This window comes from Arachis ipaensis, chromosome B3 (assembly GCF_059453495.1).
Source record: "Arachis ipaensis isolate K30076 ecotype BB chromosome B3, ASM5945349v1, whole genome shotgun sequence".
Classification (NCBI taxonomy): domain Eukaryota; kingdom Viridiplantae; phylum Streptophyta; class Magnoliopsida; order Fabales; family Fabaceae; genus Arachis; species Arachis ipaensis.
In genome coordinates, this window is record NC_142438.1 from 12805360 (window position 1) to 12827621 (window position 22262).

A 22262-nucleotide genomic window follows, 5' to 3' on the forward strand; every position below is an offset into this window, starting at 1 on the left:
CAGAACAGAGATATACCACTCATGAAAAGGAAACTCTAGCAGCAATTAAATCTCTTAAGAAATGGAAAATTGATTTACTACCCAGAGAATTTACTTTAAGGACAGATTCAAGTTACCTAACAGGTTTCATACGATATAATTATAATCATGGACGATTGGTAAGATGGCAATTATTTTTGTTACAATATCCAATAAAAATTGAATATATTAAGGGTGACAAAAATGTTATTGCAGATACATTAACAAGAGAATGGAGTTCATCTACAACGCATTAGATCAAGAAATTCAAAAATATGAGCAAGAGCTCAAAAAATGCAAGCATTGTCAGCAAATAAGGACACAGATCCAATCTCTCAAGAAGGCTATTGAAGCAATGAAATCAACACAACAAGCAAAACCATCAGAGTTTAGCAAGCTAAGCATGGTGGACAAATCAGGTGAAGAAAAAATTTCAGAAGACAAATCAGGTGAAGAAAAAATTTCAGAAAATAAAACAATTGCTGAAATCATTAAAAAATCCACCCAAGATAAAAAATATTACGTAATTTATAACGGCCCCATGAAAGGAGTATATGATGCCTGGGAAAAAGCAGCACCATTTACGCATCAATCAAGGATAATTCATAAAGGAGGGTTTCTAACACTAGAAGAGGCAAAGGAATCCTTCAGGGAATATGAAGCTCTCCATCCAGAGCAAACTCTAAAAAGAGCAGATAAAGCTCCAATTCAAACCCAGAGAACAGGGATAATAAGAAACATTCCTACAAGGGCTGAAATCAAGGAAAAGAAAAGGGTCTGTAGATCAAATCTCAGAGAAACCCTTAACATAGTCCTGAATTGGACTGAAGAAAAAAGGGCAATATTAGGATATTATCCTATTGCCAAAGAACAGCTAACAAAGCTGGTTATATTTTCAGATGCTTCCCCATCTGACACCTATCAGTTTTTCCAATATGGATTAATTGATACAATTTTAATTTTTAATGATCTAAAAATTATTAGTGAGTTTCCTGCAGGATTCGTTGATGCAGTAAAGAGATTTAAAAATATGATTGACAATGTAAATCCAAGGGATATATCCCTAAAATTTACAAACAGTCAACCTATTTTTAATGAAGAAGAAGAATGCTTGGTTCCAGCACACCAAGTAATATTCATGTCCGTCTTCCCAGGAAATTTTCAACCAATTGATCAGATTCAAGACTTAACAATTTACAGTCATGAAGGAAGGTTAGCTAGCACATTAGCAAGGGTCTTTGAAAGAACTCAAAAAATAACGAAGGAATCCCACACAAGGATTAATTATAAAAGTAGAAATACTCTGCTTGTGTCCAGTAAAAGAAATGAAATTGAAGAAAGAGAGATGAGACTCTTGGTAGAATTTGAATCAGCATTCTACAACTTATCTGGACTTTTAGAAAAGCTCCCTGAAGGGATAAAGAGGAATCTTTGCTATTTGATAAAAGACAGAGAAGACCACAAGTGCCAACTATGTGCCTCAGAGATATCTGAAGAAAGCAATAATGAAACGGAATCAACTCACATGATGAAGGAAGGAGACAATGCATCAGAGGGTCACATGATAAAAGAAGAGGACAGTGCATCTGAAGCATCTCTCAACATTATTGCATAGTGACGTAAGCACTTAGGTCATAGAGCACCAACAATGTAGCTGGTGCAAAAGAACAAACAATGACGTAAGCAATGACGTCATAAGAAGGGTAAGAATGGGAATTGTCCATCAAACCCAACTATTATAAATAGGTTGCTCAGGCAATTGTAAAGATCATCAGAAAATAGAAAGCAGGAGGCAAAGAATACCCACATGTTAGGAGAGCAAGGAGGAAGCTGCCGAGGCGATTCTATGATCTGAGGAAGAATTCCTTTAGGAAAAATAGTTCTAAACTCCCCTCTGGAGTTAGTATTTACAATCTCCCCTCTGGAGATAAAAACACCCTATGTAAAATATACTAAATAAAGGAAGTTTTTCTCCAGAAAGGTACATCTTCATCCTAGTCTTTCATTTATGAATTATTTAGAAAGTTTAGAATTAACAGAAGAATCTGATTATTATAGATTAACTGCTTTATTAGATAATGAAAAACAGGCTGTTCTAAAAACAGAATTAAATCTCAAATCAAATGAAAATTTTAATAAACAGAACCTTTTAAAAGAAGTTTTTAATAGAAAAAATATAATATACTATGGAAAAATTCAACTTGAAGCCCCTATAAAGATAAAATTCGCCAATGGAGAACTTGAAATAGCTTTGATAAATGATAAAGAATTAAGTAAACAGATTGAGAAAATTAAGGATCAACAAAAAAGATCTAAAATTGGATGGATTCATATTAGTACTATACAAGTCTTAATCAAATCTACATATATGAAAGGAATTAATTCACCAATAAGCTTAGCAATCTGTGACAAAAGAATTACTGATGACCCAATAGACCAAATAATTGGAATTGTTCATGGAAACTTGGCAAACGTAAATGTTAAATTCAATGCCCATCTTGGATATGCTATACCTTTATCAACTGAAAATCTTGGAAGATCTATAAGTTTGACTTATAAATTTCACAGAAAGAATCTAATGGAACAAGATGATGAACCATTTTCAATTACATATGCAATAAATTATGCTTTAACAAATAGCCATCACAGTATAATATTTAAAAATAGAGAAAGAATTTATGTCGATGAATTATTTCAGAAAATTGTAAAAACAGAAATACTAAAATATAAAGCTATTGAAAACCCAGTTCTATTATTAAAAGAACCATCAGGAAAATTATTTTCATCGAATTTTCAAATAAGAGAATCTAAAGTTAATAGCCCTTTAAGTTTATCTAAGTTAAAAATTAAAGAAGAAAATTCTAAAATAAAAGAATTAACAAAAAAGGTCGAAAAATTAAATGAAACCCTAAACACTAAATTATGACAATAAATAAAGAAGAAATATATGTAACTTATCAAGACAAGAAACAAGAGCTCTTTGAAAGAGAAAATCGTTTGAATTATTTACAGTTTTCTGAAATAAATCAAAGAGCATTTGAAGCTCTAAAAATAATCTATGACAAGTTAAGAAGAGAAGTTGAAGAGCTAGAAAATTTAATAGAATCTCTAGAAAATAGTGATGAATCGATGATAAAGTTTGCAGAAATTTTAAATGAAGCATAAAAAGATTGAAAAACCAGAAAATAAAATAAAAAGAAAAAGGGCGGAAAAATTAAAAAGTAAAATAAAAGAGTATAAAAGGGAATTAAATAAACTTCAGATCGAAATTGATGACCTTATAATAAAAAGGATAGAAATAAGAATAAATATAAACAAGTTAGAATTAAATTTAAAAAATTTATAAATGCCTGGAAAACCATATTATGACTTAAAAGAATTAAAACTGTTGAAAGAAAAAATGGAGAATGAAGTCGAAAAATTAAGAAGGTATTTAGAAACAACAGAAAGTGTAGAAATAAAAGAAGTTTTTGAGGATTTGAGAAATTATATTAAAGAAAAAGACAAACAGATAAAAGATTTTATATACAATAATCCATGCAAAAAAGAATATTATAAACTAAAATAAGATTGAAAACTATAAAAATGAAATCACAATATACATCAAGGACTAGTAAAAAATTGGATAGAAATGATAAAAATTGGTATCAGAGCCAAGTTAACGATTAATGGTAACACTTTCTCTTTAAGCAACACTTTTTAATGACACGCTTTTTTGCCACAAAAAAATAAAAATCTGTAAAGATGCATCTTTACAGTAGATGGCACCTTTATATGATGACATAATTGTGATAAACTCTAGCCACAAATTTTGACTTTAAACATTGAGTCATACTTGATAAGTTTCGTGCAATTTTTACTCTCTTTAACTATCAACTTATTTAGTAGAGACCATTCTCATTTATGTTGGTAACTTGTAGCATCATCTTTGAATATCTTAAATACTTTTAGACTTGTTAATAAAATAATAAGCTTAGTTTAATAGTAAATAGCTATTAAAATGGGTTAATTTTGTCGGATTAGTCCATTTAACAATCTTAAATGAACAAGTTTTTAACTCTAAAAATAGAAATTTAAAAATGATATATTTAACAAGTTTAACTAAGGATTTTAGTTGAATGGTTAAATATATTGTCTGTTAATATATTGTATCTGCGTTAAATATGTGCGAGTGTGTGGTGTGTGTGATGTCTAAAATTGGGGACTGTATAATCAATTTGACCAAAAGAAAAAAAAAAAAAAACAAGTTCGTCCAAATTAATTTGTGTATTAAACAGGTTCACCTGCGAAATAAACAATTATTCCAATTAATTCATTTATTTTCTCATTTTTTTTAGTTTTCTGATGTTTTTAACAATTATTTTAATAATTCAATTCAAATATCTCAAATTTAATCCAATAACCTATAAAAAAAATTAAAAAAAGGAGTCAAAATTAATATTTTAGATGGGTTGGATCTCTAATTTAAAAGCCCATATATATTTTATATATTGATTCGATGGGTTTTTTTTTTTTGAATGGATCCAAATCGAGTTTGGCATCTCTAATTTTCCGTAGCGCATAATACATTTTCATGTGGCTTACCACATTTATGTTAGGTAGTAGGGTTGCGAATATAGAATACAATAACTTTTCTTTTTCAAGGAACTTATATCTTTTACAAGGAACATCATAATGAGGTCCACAGAGCAACATAGCAAGGGAACTGGAAGGGTTAAATACCATCTTTTTTCACGGCTCATTTTTTTATAATATGAAAATATTATTGGTGTTTTTAATGAAAATAGGTGTATTTGGTGTATTCGCAAATCAATGGCCGTATCAGTTGGGCAGTTTCAACACGTCCGGGCCATGCTGACTCAACATGTGGGAGGCGTACTGCCACACAGGGAGGACGTGCTGACTAAGCACGTGGGGAGGTGTGATGTCTACGTGTTACACTCTGATTTGTTGGCGATGCAACATGTGGTCTGCGTGTTGAGTGTTCTCCCTATATAAGGCAAAGCTTGGTACCATTTTATTGCAAGAGGAGAATTATTTGAGTGTGTTTCTAGTGTGATAGAGAGTACTGTAAATTTGGTAGTGTATCACAATGATGAGATTACACAGAATACTCATGAGGGAGTCAGTTTTGCATGTGAGAATCCATTTTCGTTTATAGTTCCCTGTACTATGACGTTCATAGAGCTTCAGAATGGTCTTTATCAAAGCATGGAGAATGATATATTGAGGGGAGTGAGTAATATTCTGTACTGAAATTCTATTATAGTTTTTGATGGTATAATACAGTTTGATATTATACTGATCGTTGACGAAGTAAGTATGCAGAATATGTTCAATATTCACTGGCAAACTCAGGTGCGACAGCCAAATATTGAGCTGTATGTTGAGTTTGAAAATGTAGAGGCAGATGAGATTCAAAATGATCAGACGATGATAGACCTGAAGTGTACGAAGGAATGAACAGTGATAGCGAAGAGGACTTTGAAGCTACTTATGAAACCAGCGACGAAAATGAAGATGGTGATGTGGGAGGTGAGGCAGCAGTGGAGAATGTAGTGGTTCCTCCCACAGTTAGTCAACCGATGGACGTTTCACCTTTTATGCGTAACTTGGATCTTGACGCTATGCATGCATCGGAATTCCCCAAATATGCAAACATAGGTATGTGATGAGGGTTACAATACGTTTTTTCTTAATTTATATTTTGGATGGATCAATGAATAATGATTTCTATTTTGTGTAGGTGTTGTTGATCCTGAGGAAGGGGAGTTCATGATCGGAATGGAATATAGTTCTAGAAAGTCAGCTGTCGCAGTAATTAGAAGTTACACTATCTCTAGAGGAGTCGATTACAATGTTTATGAGACTAACCCACAAACATTCTATGCAAAATGCAAGACGTATTGGGTGTGGGTGCAACTGGCTTATCTGAGCCAGCTTGATACAAAAAAAGATTGTTGGGAGATATACAAATACAACGGTAGGCCCACGTATGCCATAGGAACGATTTTACAGGATCATTTCAAGTTGGACTTGGGCACAGTTGCTGAGGCTATAAAGCTATTGGTTGAGACCGACCCGTTCATCAAGGTGAAAGCTATAATTGCGGAAGTTCAGTCAAGGTTCAACTACACCATCGGTTACGGAAAGGCTTGGTTGGCAAAGTAGAAGTCCATAGCCAAAGTTTTCGGTGGTTGAAAAGATTCTTACCAACCTTTGCCATGGTGGTTCTCGATCGTAGTTCATAAGATGTCTGGCTCAATTATCCAAATAGAAACGTGACCCCTGTACAACGGGAGTGAGGAGGCGGATGGTGTCAGGATACTTCACCGCGTATTTCAGAATTTCAATTCATGCATTAGAGTGTTCAAGCATTGCAAGTCTCTGGTTCAAGTTGATGGTACACATTTTTACAAAAAATATAAAGGTATACTTTTGATTGCTGTTGCACAAGATGAGAACTAAAACATTGTGCCTATTACTTTTGCCCTCGTGGAGGGAGAGACCGCTGATGCGTGACACTTTTTCTCAGTAATTTATGAAGGCATGTTGTTAAAAGAGATAGTATGGATATAATCTCAGACCAACGTGAGTCAATCCGGCCAGTAGTAAATTGTTCTGAAGGTGATTGACAACCTCCAAAAGCATGGTAGATGTTTTGTATTAGGCATATTGGTAGCGACTTCTTAAGGGCATTCAAAGTCCCGCACTTGCAAAAACTTATTGTCAACATAGAGTATTCAAAGACGGTGGAGGAGTACAACATCAACTATAAGCAGTTGCAAGAGTGAGGCGAGGCATATGCCTGGTGGTGCGATGCCATTAAACTTATAAACTGGGTATTGGCATTTGACGAGGGACATTGATGGGGCCACATGACGACGAACCTTGTCGAGTATATTAATTCAGTGTTGAAGGGTGCCCGAAACCTCCCTGTGTTAGCGCTCGTCCGAGCAACATATTATCGGTTAAACGAGCTATTTACGCAGAAGAGTGCCGAGAGTCACGATCGCAAGCGTGCTTGATTTACTTAATCTGTATTTTCACAATAGTGGATTAAGCAAATATGCAACGTGTTGGACATATAGTTGTGTATCGGTTTGATAGACGAAACAAGGTATTTGAGGTGCGTGAAATGCCTAATGAAAAGGTGTTGGCAGTTGATCTTGCGTGACGGACGTGTGACTGTGGGCACTTTCAGGTGGAACGACTACCATGTCACCATGTTATTGCTTGTTGTGCTAACCAGCATCTCCATTGGTAGCTGTATGTGAATGATGTGTACAAGATAACAGAGGTTCGTAAGGTCTACAGATTTCACTTCGTACCATTAAGCGATCTAGAGAAATGGCCTGCTTATTTGGGACCGACATTGGTCGCTAATCCCGCCTTGCGGCGAACGTTAAAAGGTCGTCCCAAATTGACCCGATACCTGAATGAAATGGATTAATGAGAAATGCGTGGTCCTTGGATATGCCGTATCTGTAATAGATAGGATCATAGTCGGAGTCGATGTCCTCAGCGTGCTAGCCCGATTGGAGTTGGTGATAATGGTGGTCTCTGATCTTTGTTGGTCATTATGTTTATATGTTTAGGTTGATTTTATCCATTAATATTTTTTAGGTTCGTCGTGTTTGTATTTTTAAGTTAATTTTATCAGTTAATGTCTGTGTGAGTCGTTGTATTTGTATTATTAAGTTAGAGATTAACTTGTGTGAGTTATTATAGTGGACCGTTTGTGAGATGATAATTCAAATTTGATAAAATAACCTTACAAAAAATTAACTAAAAAATACATTAACTTAATTCTGAAATCATAATTTAAAGTTTGATAGGGTAAACTTAAAAAATATATTAATTAAAAGTTACATTAACTTAATTTTGAATCCATGGTCTAAAATTCAATAAATTAAACTTACAAAAGAGTAATTAAAAATTAAACTTAATTACTAAACCCCTGCTTACTTCTTTCCAAGCATCTAATTAAGTCCCTTGCCCATTATATCCTGACCAAACTGCGACGGAGTAAGCTTATCAGGTAGGGGTGTCCGCGGATCGGATATGGCCAAAATTTCAATCCGATCCGCACTAAAATCATCGGATCGGATCGGATCCAATATCCGCAGTTTTTAAGGTTAGATCCGATCCGATCCGATCCGCACATTTGCGGATCGGATCGGATCGGATATCGGATATATCCGCAAAATAAAAAATATTTTTAAAAGCTTATTTTTATTAAAAAAATATCAATAAATTTTATTTTTTCTATTCTTTTAAATATGTTTACTCTTAAAATAATATTAAACATACTTTTCTTGAATAATAAATTAAATAATTTAACATATATGATAATTATTAGTTAAAATAAAACATAAAAAGAATATTTTACTTATTTATTTCTTTATTTTTGCGGATATGCGGATATGCGGATACCAACACAAAATCCGCAATCCGATCCGATTAGTGTGTGGATCCGATCCGATCCGATCCGATCCGAAAGCCTTGCGGATCGGATCCATATCCGCAATTTTCGGATCGGATTCGGATAAACACCGCGGATATGCGGATCGGATCCGATCCATGGACACCCCTATTATCAGGTGGATTTCTTTTCATCTGTAGGTTACATGGATGACCCCAAACTAAATTACTGACATCTGCGGTGGCCGATCCACCTGCCTTTGCCGAAGCAGATGCATCGGGATTGTACTCCTCAACAACCTCATGCTCATTCATGTTTAACTCAAAAGTGCTTGGCCTAGTAGGTGGTAGATTGAGACGAGCAGTATCAAATACCATATGCAGAGTGATGAAACCGCTCTATCGAGAATCACACGATGCCTGCCCTGAAGTGTGATCAGAAACAGACCCTCGTCGACCAGACTCTGGTGGTGAAAGGATAGTGCTTAAATTTGGAACAGGACCTACACCAGTGTCAACCCAATGCTATATATGATCATCTCATCCCCATCAACAGAATCTGCGATGGAATCGATGAAAAGTCAACCCATTACTGTCCGGGCTAATTGTGCTATGTGGGAGAAATCTGCTAGCTAGACTGACTCTGCAGACTATACTGACTGTGACGGCTGTGCTGACTGTGTCCACTGAGCTAACTGTGCTAACTGTGACGGCTGCGATGGTTGGGCTCACCGTGGTTGCTGGACTGGCCGTGTTGACTGTGTTAATTGCGACGGCTGGGCTCGCCGTGGTTGCTGGATTAGTCATGGTGGCTGTGCTGACTGTGGTCTAGTTTCTGTGGGAGATAATAAGAAAACGGTTCAAACACTTCATACTGAGGTGGTTCTTGAGGTGGATGCTGAGGAACTTGCTTCGACAATCTCAGCAGATGCCCGAAGAAACCCACGTACCAATCACGATACTTAGTCGATGGTCTAAAGTCCTAAGTCGGAAGGGGGTGCAGATCCCGCCGTCGAGTGTTACGACGGTTGCCCTATTCCTCTATCCATCCCGTATGTAAAACCAGGGGCGCAGGTACATATAAGTAAAGGGGGCAACTCCCCCCCCCCCCCATTTTAGTTTTTATTTAAAAAAAAAAATAGTCTGGTCCCCCTTTCTTTATTTCCCAGCTCCCCCTCTCTTTTTGTTCCATAACTTTCCCAACCCCCCCCCCTTTTAATTCCTACAAAAAACCCAGCCCAATAGCCCATTCCCTATCCTTTTTTTATTTCTCAGCCCCTATCCCTTTTTTATTTCTCAGCGTACAATCAGTTTTCCCATCCCCTTTTTTTATTTCCCAGCGTACAACCAGTCTCTCCCTCTCCCCCTTCCCGCCTTGTCTTTCCAAAATTTCAGGTAACAACTTTTCCTATTCTTCTTCTTCTTTATATCTTTAATCTTCTTATCTTTTACGGTTTTACCTCTTTGACTCTTTTTTTTTTTGCAGATTAAAAAAAATAGTAGTTCAACAAGTGATTATTCACTCCTCTTTCTCAAAAAAGGTTCTATTTTTATTTTTTTATATATTTAGTTATTTACTTAATTAGTTAATTTATTATTATTTGTTAATTAAGTTTATGTTTTTATATGTTAGTTTGTATATTTAGTTTTTTTTTTATTAGTTAACTATTTAATTATAATTTTATATTATTTATACTAGGATGTTACTATTATTGTTCTGAATTTTAATATTTTATTTTAAATTGAAATATAATTTTTATATTTTATAAAGATTTAGACTGTAATTTATACTTTTTGCTAAATATATTTTTAATTATAGGAACTTATTTGGCCATTTGAATTATGAGTAAGTTCAAAACTATTGATACATTTTTTAAAAGAAAAGATTAAGAGAATGAAGATGCTTCTACTATTACTACTCCAATACTTGAGGGGTCATCAAATTTCATTACTTCAAGTTCTCCATTGAATAGCTCAAAGCGTCCACAACTTCTTCCAAATCAACTGGATGTTTTTCGTTTGGAAAGAGATCCTGGAATGCGACCAATGATTTGGAAGTTTCCTCCAAATAAAAGAGATGAAATTCGTCGGGCTTATATTAAAGTTGAGCCAAATCAACCAATTCTTGATCATTATCCATTTTCTGGTGATAAAAGTCATTGTCGCTTTCAAGCTTCATGGTTTAAATTGTTCCCATCTTGGTTAGAATATTCTATAGAAGATGATGCTATATATTGTTTTCCGTGCTTTCTTTTTGCTAAGGAACCTTCAATCAATACGGGTTCAAATACTTTTATTGAGAATGGTTTCAGGAATTGAAAAAAAGTAAATAGTGAAAAAGAATGTGCTCTTTTGAATCACATTGGCAAAGGTCCTAACTCATTCCATCATAAGGCGCTGAAATCATGTGATGATTTGATGAAATAATCACAACATATTGACAGACTTCTTCATAAACAAACATCAGAAGAGATTGAAAAGAATCGAATTCGACTAGGAGCATCTATAGATTGCATTAGATGGTTGACATTTCAAGGTTGTGCATACAAAGGACATGATGAAAGCCAAAGTTCAAGCAATAGAGGTAACTTTTTGGAAATGTTACAAAAGAAAATATCATTGACGTTTTATAAAATTTTATAAAATTTTATAATTCAAAAGACACAAATCTAAAAAATTTTATAAATTTATCATTGACGTTTTATAAAATTTTTTAGATTTGTGTCTTTTGAAAAGTAAAAAAAAAAATATAGTAGAGTAAAACTTACCTGAAACCAAATAACATAGTGTAACACACATCTTTGATTAATATTAAAAAAATTAGCCTAATTATGTACATAAAATCCTAAAAAATACAGTTCTATCTTTTTTAATTAATTTAGCTTTAAAATACCAATAATATTTTTTCATGTGCTGCTTTTAATCTAAAATCCTAGAAAAAAATTGATTTAAAATGTTATAATGTTATTATATTGGCACAACACTTTATTTTTGTATGATAAATACAAGTACATTTTTATACAAAGTATTTAAAGTATATAAAAATGTACTCCTATTATAAAAAAATATTTAAAAAGTCATTAAATTTTTATATGTTATTAAAATTTAATAAATACAAGTACATTTTTATATGTTATTTTTAATTCAATGTACTAATAGGAGTTAAAATTAATTTATATTTAATAATTTTATACTAAAATTAATTTACTATAATCTTGTTTTATACTTCTTTTAGTATATATTTTTTATATTATATAGTATTTTTTCTAGTATCTTATTGTACAATGTGTAATTAGCCATTTGATTCGAAATGTGAGTAATTCGAATCAATTTGATTCGAACTTCCTCCTACTCACGTGTTCCTACTAATTCGAATTGAGACAATTCGAATTATGCTTTTATAATTCGTCCAAGTTGATTCGAATTACTTGTTGCCAATTTTTTCGAGTAATTCGAGTTATATCAATTCGAATTACGTTGAAAACTAATTCGAATTGTATTGATTCGAATTACATATATTTGCTCTTTGGTGGATTGATGTATCAAAATTTCGTTTGGCTGATTTGGATAATTTTAAACCCCCTTAACACATATAGATTTTTTTACCCTATAATACTATAGATTCGTATAGTTCGCTCAGTGTTTTTTGGCCTCGAGATAAAATTTTTAAGAATGTGAAAGACATATATAATTATTGAAATTAAATAATAAATTATGTTATCATGTTATATTAATATTTAGAATAAAATTCTCGAAAATATCTTAATTTGAAAAAGTTTATAAAACATTCTAGACAGACAGTTTATTATATTAACAAATATCTATAAAGTATGGACACTTTTTTAATTTATCGTATTTGTATGTTGAACATTCGAATATATTTTGGATACGATATTTATTGATACTCGTCCAATGCATATATTTTATGTGTCCAACCGTGTCTTAATAAAAAAAATTATTTCTTAGACACATTTAAACACATCTAAATACTATCACGTATCAGTATGTCTAATTTTATTTTTAATATGTATTTTTAAAATAAATTTAAAAATAATATATTATTAATTATTAAAATAAAAATATTTTAAATATTATATGTAAACCCCGATTAAATTAGTAGATAATTAGTCAATAAATTAGTTTTTAATAAGGAGGATTAGAAATGTGAATATTATATTAAATTAGGGTAGAGCTCATCGAAACGAGAATTTTGACACTAATTTCGAAGAAAACGGTCTAAAATTGGACCGAAAAGACCGAACCGGTTGAACCGGACCCGAACCGGGCTATCAGTCCAACCGGACCAGCCCTTTTAAGTGAACCCAAGCCCTTCGTCCCCATCATTCCAACAGAAACGAAGCTTTCAGCTTCCAGGGGAGGGAAGGACGAGAAATATTCCCGTAACCCTCACGTAAATTTCCGATTCCCGTAACTTCTCCGTCCGAACTCCAATCGCCGCACCGTTTGCGGCCACGCGTCCACCGCGTCGAGCTCTACATTTCTACCGGAACAATTTCACTGGTAACTTGTTTAATCACTCTCAGCCCTCTTTTCCCCCAATTTTCGAATTTTAAGTGGGAATGTTGAATTTCTTTGATTTCTGATGTTTTAGGATCCAATTAGCTTGAGAAAAACGTTCACTCTTGCTTATGTGAAGTTTGGGTAAGGTGAGGATACGATAATTTTATTTTAATTTCATTAAATTTGAGCTTTGAGTATTAAATTGGGTATATATGTGTTATGAATGTGTATTAGGTTGAAAATAAATAATTGGAGCTTGAAATTGTGAATACTGGAACTTGGAGGAAGCGGATTAGTTGAGGTTTTGAGGGCTGTGTTCTTTTAGGAAAATTTTCTTGGAATAATACTTGGGAATCGGCTAAGGTATGGTTTAGGTTTCTTGCATTTAATATATAATGTTCTGTGAAAACTTAGGCTAGATGACCATAGGATAAGTTGGAATGCAGGTGTATATTTAATATTTAGTAATTTGTCGATGAATATAATTGGTTGAAGTTTATTGGATAATTAGTTATTAATTTTGGATGGTGAATGTTGTTATGTTAATTTGGAGAGAATTATAGTTGAATGTTATTGTTGATGAACATGGTTGGTTTGGTGCTTGTTGATTAATTAACGATTCGATGAATTATTGATTTGAGGTATTTTGTGTTAAAAGCCTAGGATTTGTGAACTATGACTCTTAGTTGAATTTTGGTTGTTGGATTTGAATATTGTATGAGTTTAATTGTTGATCTGAGGTAGATTTTTTGTGGATATTGTTATGATAATGAGGAAGGAAATGTTGAATTGAAAAGAATACAGGTTTGGACCCGAACAGGGTGGCAAAGTCCGAGTTTTAGAGGAGATACTGCCGAAATTTTATAAAAATTAGAGATTAGAGATTTTGTTTATATGATTATTTAAAAAGATTTAGATTCAAAGGTTATATGGTTTGATTTAGAGTTATTAAGAAAACGAGCATGTTTTAAGTTTGATTCATTTAGAAAAGAATGAATTATGTTTTGAATTGGAACTATTGATGGACGAAATGGGAGGTGTGATAATGAAGGATAAGGATTGAATATGATTGATGTATGATGATGAATCAAATGCGATTGAGAATGATGTTGATGTTGATGAATTATAATTGAATTATTTATATGGCTTATGAATTTGAATAATCTGAGATACGAGATTCCCTGGATTAAGTGCCGTGGCTTGCCACCACGTGTACCAGGTTGAAAACTCGATACTCTATTGACCCTACGATGTAAGTGTGTGACCAGGCACTATATAAATTCCCGGGAATGTTACCCCCATTGAGTATTATTGATTATTTGAGAAAAAACTATGCATAGACTCTTGGGGATGCACGTCGAGGGACAGTCTAAGTACAATTCAGACTTGTCGGGTTGGCTGGATAACCGACAGATGAGCCTCATCAGCCATAGGACAGGCATGCATCATATGCATATTACTTGAATTACTTGCTTGTGCTCTAATTGGGTGTGCCTATCTATATTTGCCATGCTAAATGTGTATTTGTTACCTGCAGTAGTTGTAACCTTCTTGTGTTTGCCTTTATCTGTCTATCTGTCTGTGAAATGCATGATGGAGTTGGAGGTATGGAGGAATGGAAAAATGGGATTTAGATTTAAGGTTAAGTTAAGTTAGGTCTAAATATCCTTAGTAAACCACCTTTTATGGCTTCTGTTTAATACTTTAAGCTCTATAATATGAGTGTCGGCGTTCTAGGATTGCCTCTGGCATTCCCAGGACCTTATATATTATGTGTGTGGCACCTTTACCATACTGAGAACCGGAGGTTCTCATTCCATACTATGTTGTTATTTTTCAGATGCAGATCGAGAGGCATCTCGTTAGGCATCTAGACTCTTGAAGCGGAGTGGTTACTGGGATATTTTGTTATGCTATGATGTATATATATGTACTTAGCTTTCTCTCCGCATGACTTATTCTTTTTGATCCTCTTAGAGGTTTATGGAGAGGCAGGATTGTGTATATGTACTTTTGGGTTTTTGATATGTATGTATATATGTGTAAATATTCTCCGGCCAGTCTTGACTTCGCAGGCTGAGTCAGGAGCTTGTTATTTTGTATCTTTGGCACTCTATTCCTACTTTTGTTATCTTATGTTTGATAGTTATGGTTTTCTTAGCACGCAAGTTAACTCGTTCCTTGAGCGTTGCGCTTTTATCTCGCGATTTTTATTTCCCCTATTCTTCAAGGCTCCTAGCATATTATAATTCTTCTGCTATTATATGTACTCATTCTATTTTAGAGGTCGTAATACCACACTACCTCTGTTTTACGGCTTAAGCGTAAAGCTTAGTGTGATAGGGTGTTACATTATGGTATTAGAGCAGTTCGTTCCTATAGAGCCTGAAAGACGGACTGATTGTACTTTTGTGCATTCTCTGTATATGTGTGTATGTGCTATTAGGATATCTGATTGATATATATGGCATAAACGTTTGTGAGCATGCATTTGGAACTTAAAGCATTAGACCTGCGATATTGAGACTGATCAACTTAATATCACTTGTTTGGTGTGTATAGGGACCAGATGTCGACTCGCGGACGCAGTTGCGGGCGAGGTAGAGGTAGGACAGGCACCGTTACTCCTGCTCCCATAGGGACTGATCCAGTAGACTCTATGGCTGCCTTGGGGAATATGGCTGCAGCTATGCAGGCAACAGCCGAGGCACTGGGTAATCAGATAAATCAGGGTAATCATGGGAATAATAATGATGAGGATGGTCCTATGACACTTGCCACATTTCTGAAAGTTCGCCCTCCGACTTTTAGGGGAACCTCAAATCCCACTGATGCAGATAACTGGATTCAGGCTATGGAAAGGGCGTTGCAGGCCCAACAGGTTCCCGAAGAGCAATGGGTTGAATTTGGAAGTTATCAGCTGCAAGGTGAAGCTCAGTATTGGTGGCAGGGAACACGACGTATCCTGCAGCCTGATGGTGCTGCGATTCCTTGGGAGATTTTCCGGACAGATTTCTATAAGAAGTACTTTCCTAATTCAGCTAGAAATGCCAAGGAACTTGAATTAATGCAGTTAAAGCAGGGACAGATGACTGTTGCTGAGTATACCAGTAAATTTGAGGAGTTATGTCGCTTTTCTCGTATCTGTCAAGGTGCGCCTGAAGATTTTATTGAATGGAAGTGTATTAAATATGAGGGAGGTCTTCGAAGCGATATTCTGAGCTTCGTTGCCCCAATGGAGATCAGGGTATTTTCTGAATTGGTGAATAAGAGTAGGGTGGCTGAGGATTGTGTGAGGAAGGCGGCAGCAGAGAAAGGGAGTTTGAGGGTGCCTTTTCAGAGGCCTTCAGGGAGGAACTTTGCTCCGAGAGGTAGGAATTTCAAGCGTGGAGGTTTTGTTTCGCAGCAGACTTAGGGTCAAGGTAATTACAGAAGGCCGAATACCAATGCTAGTCAAGGAAAAATGTTTGGGAAGCAGCCACAGCAAGATCTGAATTGTCAGAAGTGCGGAAGGTATCACCCTGGAGTTCCGTGCAGATTCGGACTTGGAGTATGCTATTCTTGTGGACAGCCCGGGCATATGGCCACCAATTTCCCGGAGAAGAAGAAGTATGAGACTGGTAGAGTGCAACAGCCGGGGAGAGTATACACCACTTCTACCATTGGTGCTGAGGGATCTGAGACACTGATTAGAGGTAATTGTGAAATGGCTGGTAAAATCTTAAATGCTTTATTTGATTCAGGAGCGTCTCATCCATTTATTTCATTTGAAAAGGCCCATGAATTAGGATTGAGAATGGTGGTTTTAGGTTATGATTTGAAAGTATATAATGCTACTCATGAAGCTATGGTGACTAGGATAGAATGTCCACAAGTTCCTTTTCGAGTGCAACAGCGTGAATTTGTGCATGATTTGATTTGTTTGCCTATGACTGGTCTTGATCTCATTTTGGGATTGGATTGGTTATCCAAGAATCATGTTTTGCTTGATTGTTCTGAGAAGTCAGTACAGTTTATGCCAGAAGGGTCAGAAGCACCGGTTGTGGTGAATAGTTACTATTTAAATTCTATGATAGTAAACTGTTATGGAACCGAATGTCAGGGTATTATGTTATTAACTACGGGAGTATCAGGTGATGATCAGAGTTTAGAGCAGATTCCCATGGTATGTGAATTTTCAGATGTGTTTCCGGATGATATTAATGAATTTTCACCTAATCGGGAAGTTGAATTCGAAATTGAGTTGGTGCCTGGAGCCGGTCCGATTTCAATTACTCCTTATAGGATGTCACCTTTAGAAATGGCTGAACTAAAAGCTCAGCTGGAAGATCTGTTGGGTAAGCATTTTATCCGACCAAGTGTTTCTCCGTGGGGAGCGCCAGTGTTACTGGTAAAAAAGAAGGATGGGAGTATGCGGCTGTGTGTCAATTATCGGCAATTGAATAAGATCACTGTGAAGAATAAATATACATTGCCTAGAATCGATGATCTAATGGATCAGTTACAGGGTGCTGGTGTGTTTTCTAAGATTGACCTGCGATCCGGATATCATCAGATAAGGGTTAGAGACGAGGATATTCCGAAAACTGCTTTCAGAACCCGTTATGGTCATTATGAGTATACAGTGATGTCTTTCGGGTTAACTAATGCCCCGGTAGTATTTATGGATTATATGAACAGGATTTTCCGACCGTATCTGGACAAGTTTGTTATTGTCTTCATTGATGACATTCTTGTTTATTCTAAGACTGAAAAGGAGCATGCTGATCATTTGCGAACTGTGCTGCAAATTCTGAGAGATAGGAAGTTATATGCTAAGTTATCTAAATGTGAGTTCTGGAAGAGTGAAGTGAAGTTTCTCGGCCACGTGGTGAGTAAGCAGGGGATAGCTGTGGATCCTGCTAAGGTGGAAGCAGTGATGAATTGGGAGCGACTAACTTCAGTGACAGAGATCAGGAGTTTTTTAGGTTTGGCAGGGGTATTATCGCAGATTCATTAAAGGATTTTCACAGCTCGCCTTACCTTTAACTAAGTTGACTAGGAAGGACATGCCTTTTATCTGGACTCCGGAATGTGAAGAGAGTTTCCAGGCATGGAAGCACAAGTTGACTACTGCACCTGTATTGGTATTACCTGAACCAAGTGAACCGTTTGAAGTGTATTGTGATGCATCTCTGAAAGGTTTGGGGTGCGTTCTGATGCAGCACCAGAATGTTATAGCATACGCCTCACGGCAATTAAGGCCGCATGAAATGAACTATCCGACACATGATTTGGAACTTGCTGCTGTTGTGTTTGCTTTAAAGATTTGGAGGCACTATCTCTATGGTGTTAAGTTTCATGTTTTCTCAGACCATAAGAGTTTGAAGTATCTTTTTGAGCAAAAAGAATTAAATATGCGTCAGAGGAGATGGATGGAGCTTCTGAAAGATTATGATTTTGAATTGAATTATCATCCAGGAAAAGCGAACGTTGTGGCGGACGCCTTGAGTCGAAAATCTTTATATGCAGCTTGGATGATGCTACGGGAAGAAGAATTACTAAAGGCATTTCAAGGTTTGAATTTGGGAATTAGAGAAGAATCTGGAATCCTGTGTTTGAGTCAGTTGCAGATTTCAAGTGATTTTAAATCAGAACTTCTGAAGGCTCATCGAGATAGTGAAGTGTTACATAAGGTATTACCAGCAGTTGAACAGGAAAAACAGTGGAGAGTGTCAGAAGGTCAAGATGGTTTATGGAGGTTCAAGAACCGGATTATTGTGCCTGATGTTGGAGACCTGCGACAAAGTATCTTGAAGGAAGCTCATAAGAGCGGGTTTTCAATTCACCCAGGGAGCACTAAAATGTATCAGGATCTGAAAGCGATGTTCTGGTGGCCAGGTATGAAGAATGATGTGGCATTACATGTATCTAAATGTTTAACGTGTCAGAAGGTTAAGATTGAGCATCAGAGACCATCAGGGACCCTTTAGCCTTTGGAGATTCCACAATGGAAATGGGAGAGTATCGCGATGGATTTTGTGATAGGTTTGCCTAGAACCCGATCTGGTTGTGACGCTATTTGGGTGGTTGTGGATCGACTAACAAAATCAGCTCACTTTCTTCCTATCCGAATAAGTTGCACAATGGAGGAATTGGCTCGAATGTATATTAAAGAGATTGTCAGGTTGCATGGCGTGCCTTCTACCATTATATCTGATAGGGATCCTCGCTTCACATCAAGATTCTGGGGAGCTTTTCAGCGTGCATTTGGGACTCAGTTAAGCTTGAGTACTGCGTATCACCCTCAGACAGATGGTCAATCAGAGAGAACTATTCAGACCTTGGAGGATATGCTAAGGGCTTGTGTTTTAGACCAGCCGACGAGTTGGGATCGGTATATGCCATTAGTAGAGTTTGCTTATAATAATAGCTATCATGCGAGCATCGGAATGGCTCCATATGAGGCTCTGTATGGCAGGAAATGTCAGTCTCCGTTGTGTTGGTATGAAACTGGAGAAAGGAGTTTATTAGGGCCTGAGATGATAGCTGAAACTACTGAACAGATAAAGAAGATTCGTAGTCGAATGCTTATAGCCCAAAGCCGCCAAAAGAGCTATGCTGACCAGAGGCGAAAGCCTTTGGAATTTGAAGAAGGAGAACATGTCTTTTTGAAAGTTACACCAACCACTGGAGTGGGAAGAGCTATTAAGACCAAGAAATTGAATCCCCGTTATATTGGACCGTTTGAGATTTTGAAGAGAATTGGACCAGTAGCTTATAGAATTGCCTTACCGCCGTATCTTTCGAATTTTCACGATGTATTTCATGTATCACAGCTTCGAAAGTATACTCCTGACGCAAGTCATGTTCTAGAACCAGAACCAATCCAAGTAAGAGAAGATCTAACACTTCCAGTAATTCCGGTAAGAATTGATGACACCAGCGTTAAACGATTACGAGGAAGGGAATTATCATTGGTAAAAGTAGCTTGGAGTCGAGCTGGTATCGAGGAACATACCTGGGAGCTCGAATCAGATATACGAAAGGACTATCCACATCTCTTTTCAGGTAACTAGATTTGAATTTTGAGGGCAAAATTCTTTGTTAGGCGGGTAGAATGTAAACCCCGATTAAATTAGTAGATAATTAGTCAATAAATTAGTTTTTAATAAGGAGGATTAGAAATGTGAATATTATATTAAATTAGGGTAGATCTCATCGAAACGAGAATTTTGACACTAATTTCGAAGAAAACGGTCCAAAATTGGACCGAAAGGACCGAACCGGTTGAACCGGACCCGAACCGGGCTATCGGTCCAACCGGACCAGCCCTTTTAAGTGAACCCAAGCCCTTCGTCCCATCATTCCAACAGAAACGAAGCTTTCAGCTTCCAGGGGAGGGAAGGACGAGAAATATTCCCGTAACCCTCACGTAAATTTCCGATCCCCGTAACTTCTCCGTCCGAGCTCCAATCGCCGCACTGTTTGCGGCCACGCGTCCACCGCGTCGAGCTCTACATTTCTACCGGAACAATTTCACTGGTAACTTGTTTAATCACTCTCAGCCCTCTTTTCCCCTAATTTTCGAATTTTAAGTGGGAATGTTGAATTTCTTTGATTTCTGATGTTTTAGGATCCAATTAGCTTGAGAAAAACGTTCACTCTTGCTTATATGAAGCTTGGGTAAGGTGAGAATACAATAATTTTATTTTAATTTCATTAAATTTGAGCTTTGAGTATTAAATTGGGTATATATGTGTTATGAATGTGTATTAGGTTGAAAATAAATAATTGGAGCTTGAAATTGTGAATGCTGGAACTTGGAGGAAGCGGATTAGTTGAGGTTTTGAGGGCTGTGTTCTTTTAGGAAAATTTTCTTGGAATAATACTTGGGAATCGGCTAAGGTATGGTTTAGGTTTCTTGCATTTAATATATAATGTTCTGTGAAAACTTAGGCTAGATGACCATGGGATAAGTTGGAATGCAGGTGTATATTTAATATTTAGTAATTTGTCGATGAATATAATTGGTTGAAGTTTATTGGATAATTAGTTATTAATTTTGGATGGTGAATGTTGTTATGTTAATTTGGAGAGAATTATAGTTGAATGTTATTGTTGATGAACATGGTTGGTTTGGTGCTTGTTGATTAATTAAAGATTCGATGAATTATTGATTTGAGGTATTTTGTGTTAAAAGCCTAGGATTTGTGAACTATGACTCCTAGTTGAATTTTGGTTGTTGGATTTGAATATTGTATGAGTTTAATTGTTGATCTGAGGTAGATTTTTTGTGGATATTGTTATGATAATGAGGAAGGAAATGTTGAATTGAAAAGAATACAGGTTTGGACCCGAACAGAGTGGCAAAGTCCGAGTTTTAGAGGAGATGTTGCCGAAATTTTATAAAAATTAGAGATTAGAGATTTTGTTTATATGATTATTTAAAAAGATTTAGATTAAAAGGTTATATGGTTTGATTTAGAGTTATTAAGAAAATGAGCATGTTTTAAGTTTGATTCATTTAGAAAAGAATGAATTATGTTTTGAATTGGAACTATTGATGGACGAAATGGGAGGTGTGATAATGAAGGATAAGGATTGAATATGATTGATGTATGATGATGAATGAAATGCGATTGAAAATGATGTTGATGTTGATGAATTATAATTGAATTATTTATATGGCTTATGAATTTGAATAATCTGAGATACGAGATTCCCTGGATTAAGTGTCGTGGCTTGCCACCACGTGTACCAGGTTGAAAACTCGATACTCTGTTGACCCTACGATGTAAGTGTGTGACCAGGCACTATATAAATTCCCGGGAATGTTACCCCCATTGAGTATTATTGATTATTTGAGAAAAAAACTATGCATAGACTCTTGGGGATGCACGTCGGGGGACAGTCTAAGTACAATTCAGACTTGTCGGGTTGGCTGGATAACCGACAGATGAGCCTCATCAGCCATAGGACAGGCATGCATCATATGCATATTACTTGAATTACTTGCTTGTGCTCTAATTGGGTGTGCCTATCTATATTTGCCATGCTAAATGTGTATTTGTTACCTGCAGTAGTTGTAACCTTCTTGTGTTTGCCTTTATCTGTCTATCTGTCTGTGAAATGCATGATGGAGTTGGAGGTATGGAGGAATGGCAAAATGGGATTTAGATTTAAGGTTAAGTTAAGTTAGGTCTAAATATCCTTAGTAAACCACCTTTTATGGCTTCTGTTTAATACTTTAAGCTCTATAATATGAGTGTCGGCGTTCTAGGATTGCCTCTGGCATTCCCAGGACCTTATATATTATG

The 22262-nt window shown here is 35.8% G+C and overlaps 2 protein-coding genes across 2 annotated transcripts; both read left to right on the top strand.

Annotated features, from left to right (window-relative positions):
• The first annotated feature begins 5477 nt into the window (after positions 1-5477).
• On the top strand, positions 5478-6189 carry LOC148569863 (uncharacterized). The gene is made up of 2 exons (XM_088506687.1): positions 5478-5682; positions 5765-6189. The coding sequence occupies exons 1-2, from the start codon at positions 5478-5480 to the stop codon at positions 6187-6189; spliced, it is 630 nt and encodes a 209-aa protein (XP_088362813.1).
• A 9343-nt stretch (positions 6190-15532) lies between these two features.
• LOC148569864 (uncharacterized) lies at positions 15533-16652 on the top strand. Its single transcript, XM_088506688.1, has 2 exons — positions 15533-16073; positions 16501-16652. The coding sequence occupies exons 1-2, from the start codon at positions 15533-15535 to the stop codon at positions 16650-16652; spliced, it is 693 nt and encodes a 230-aa protein (XP_088362814.1).
• The last annotated feature ends 5610 nt before the right edge of the window (positions 16653-22262 follow it).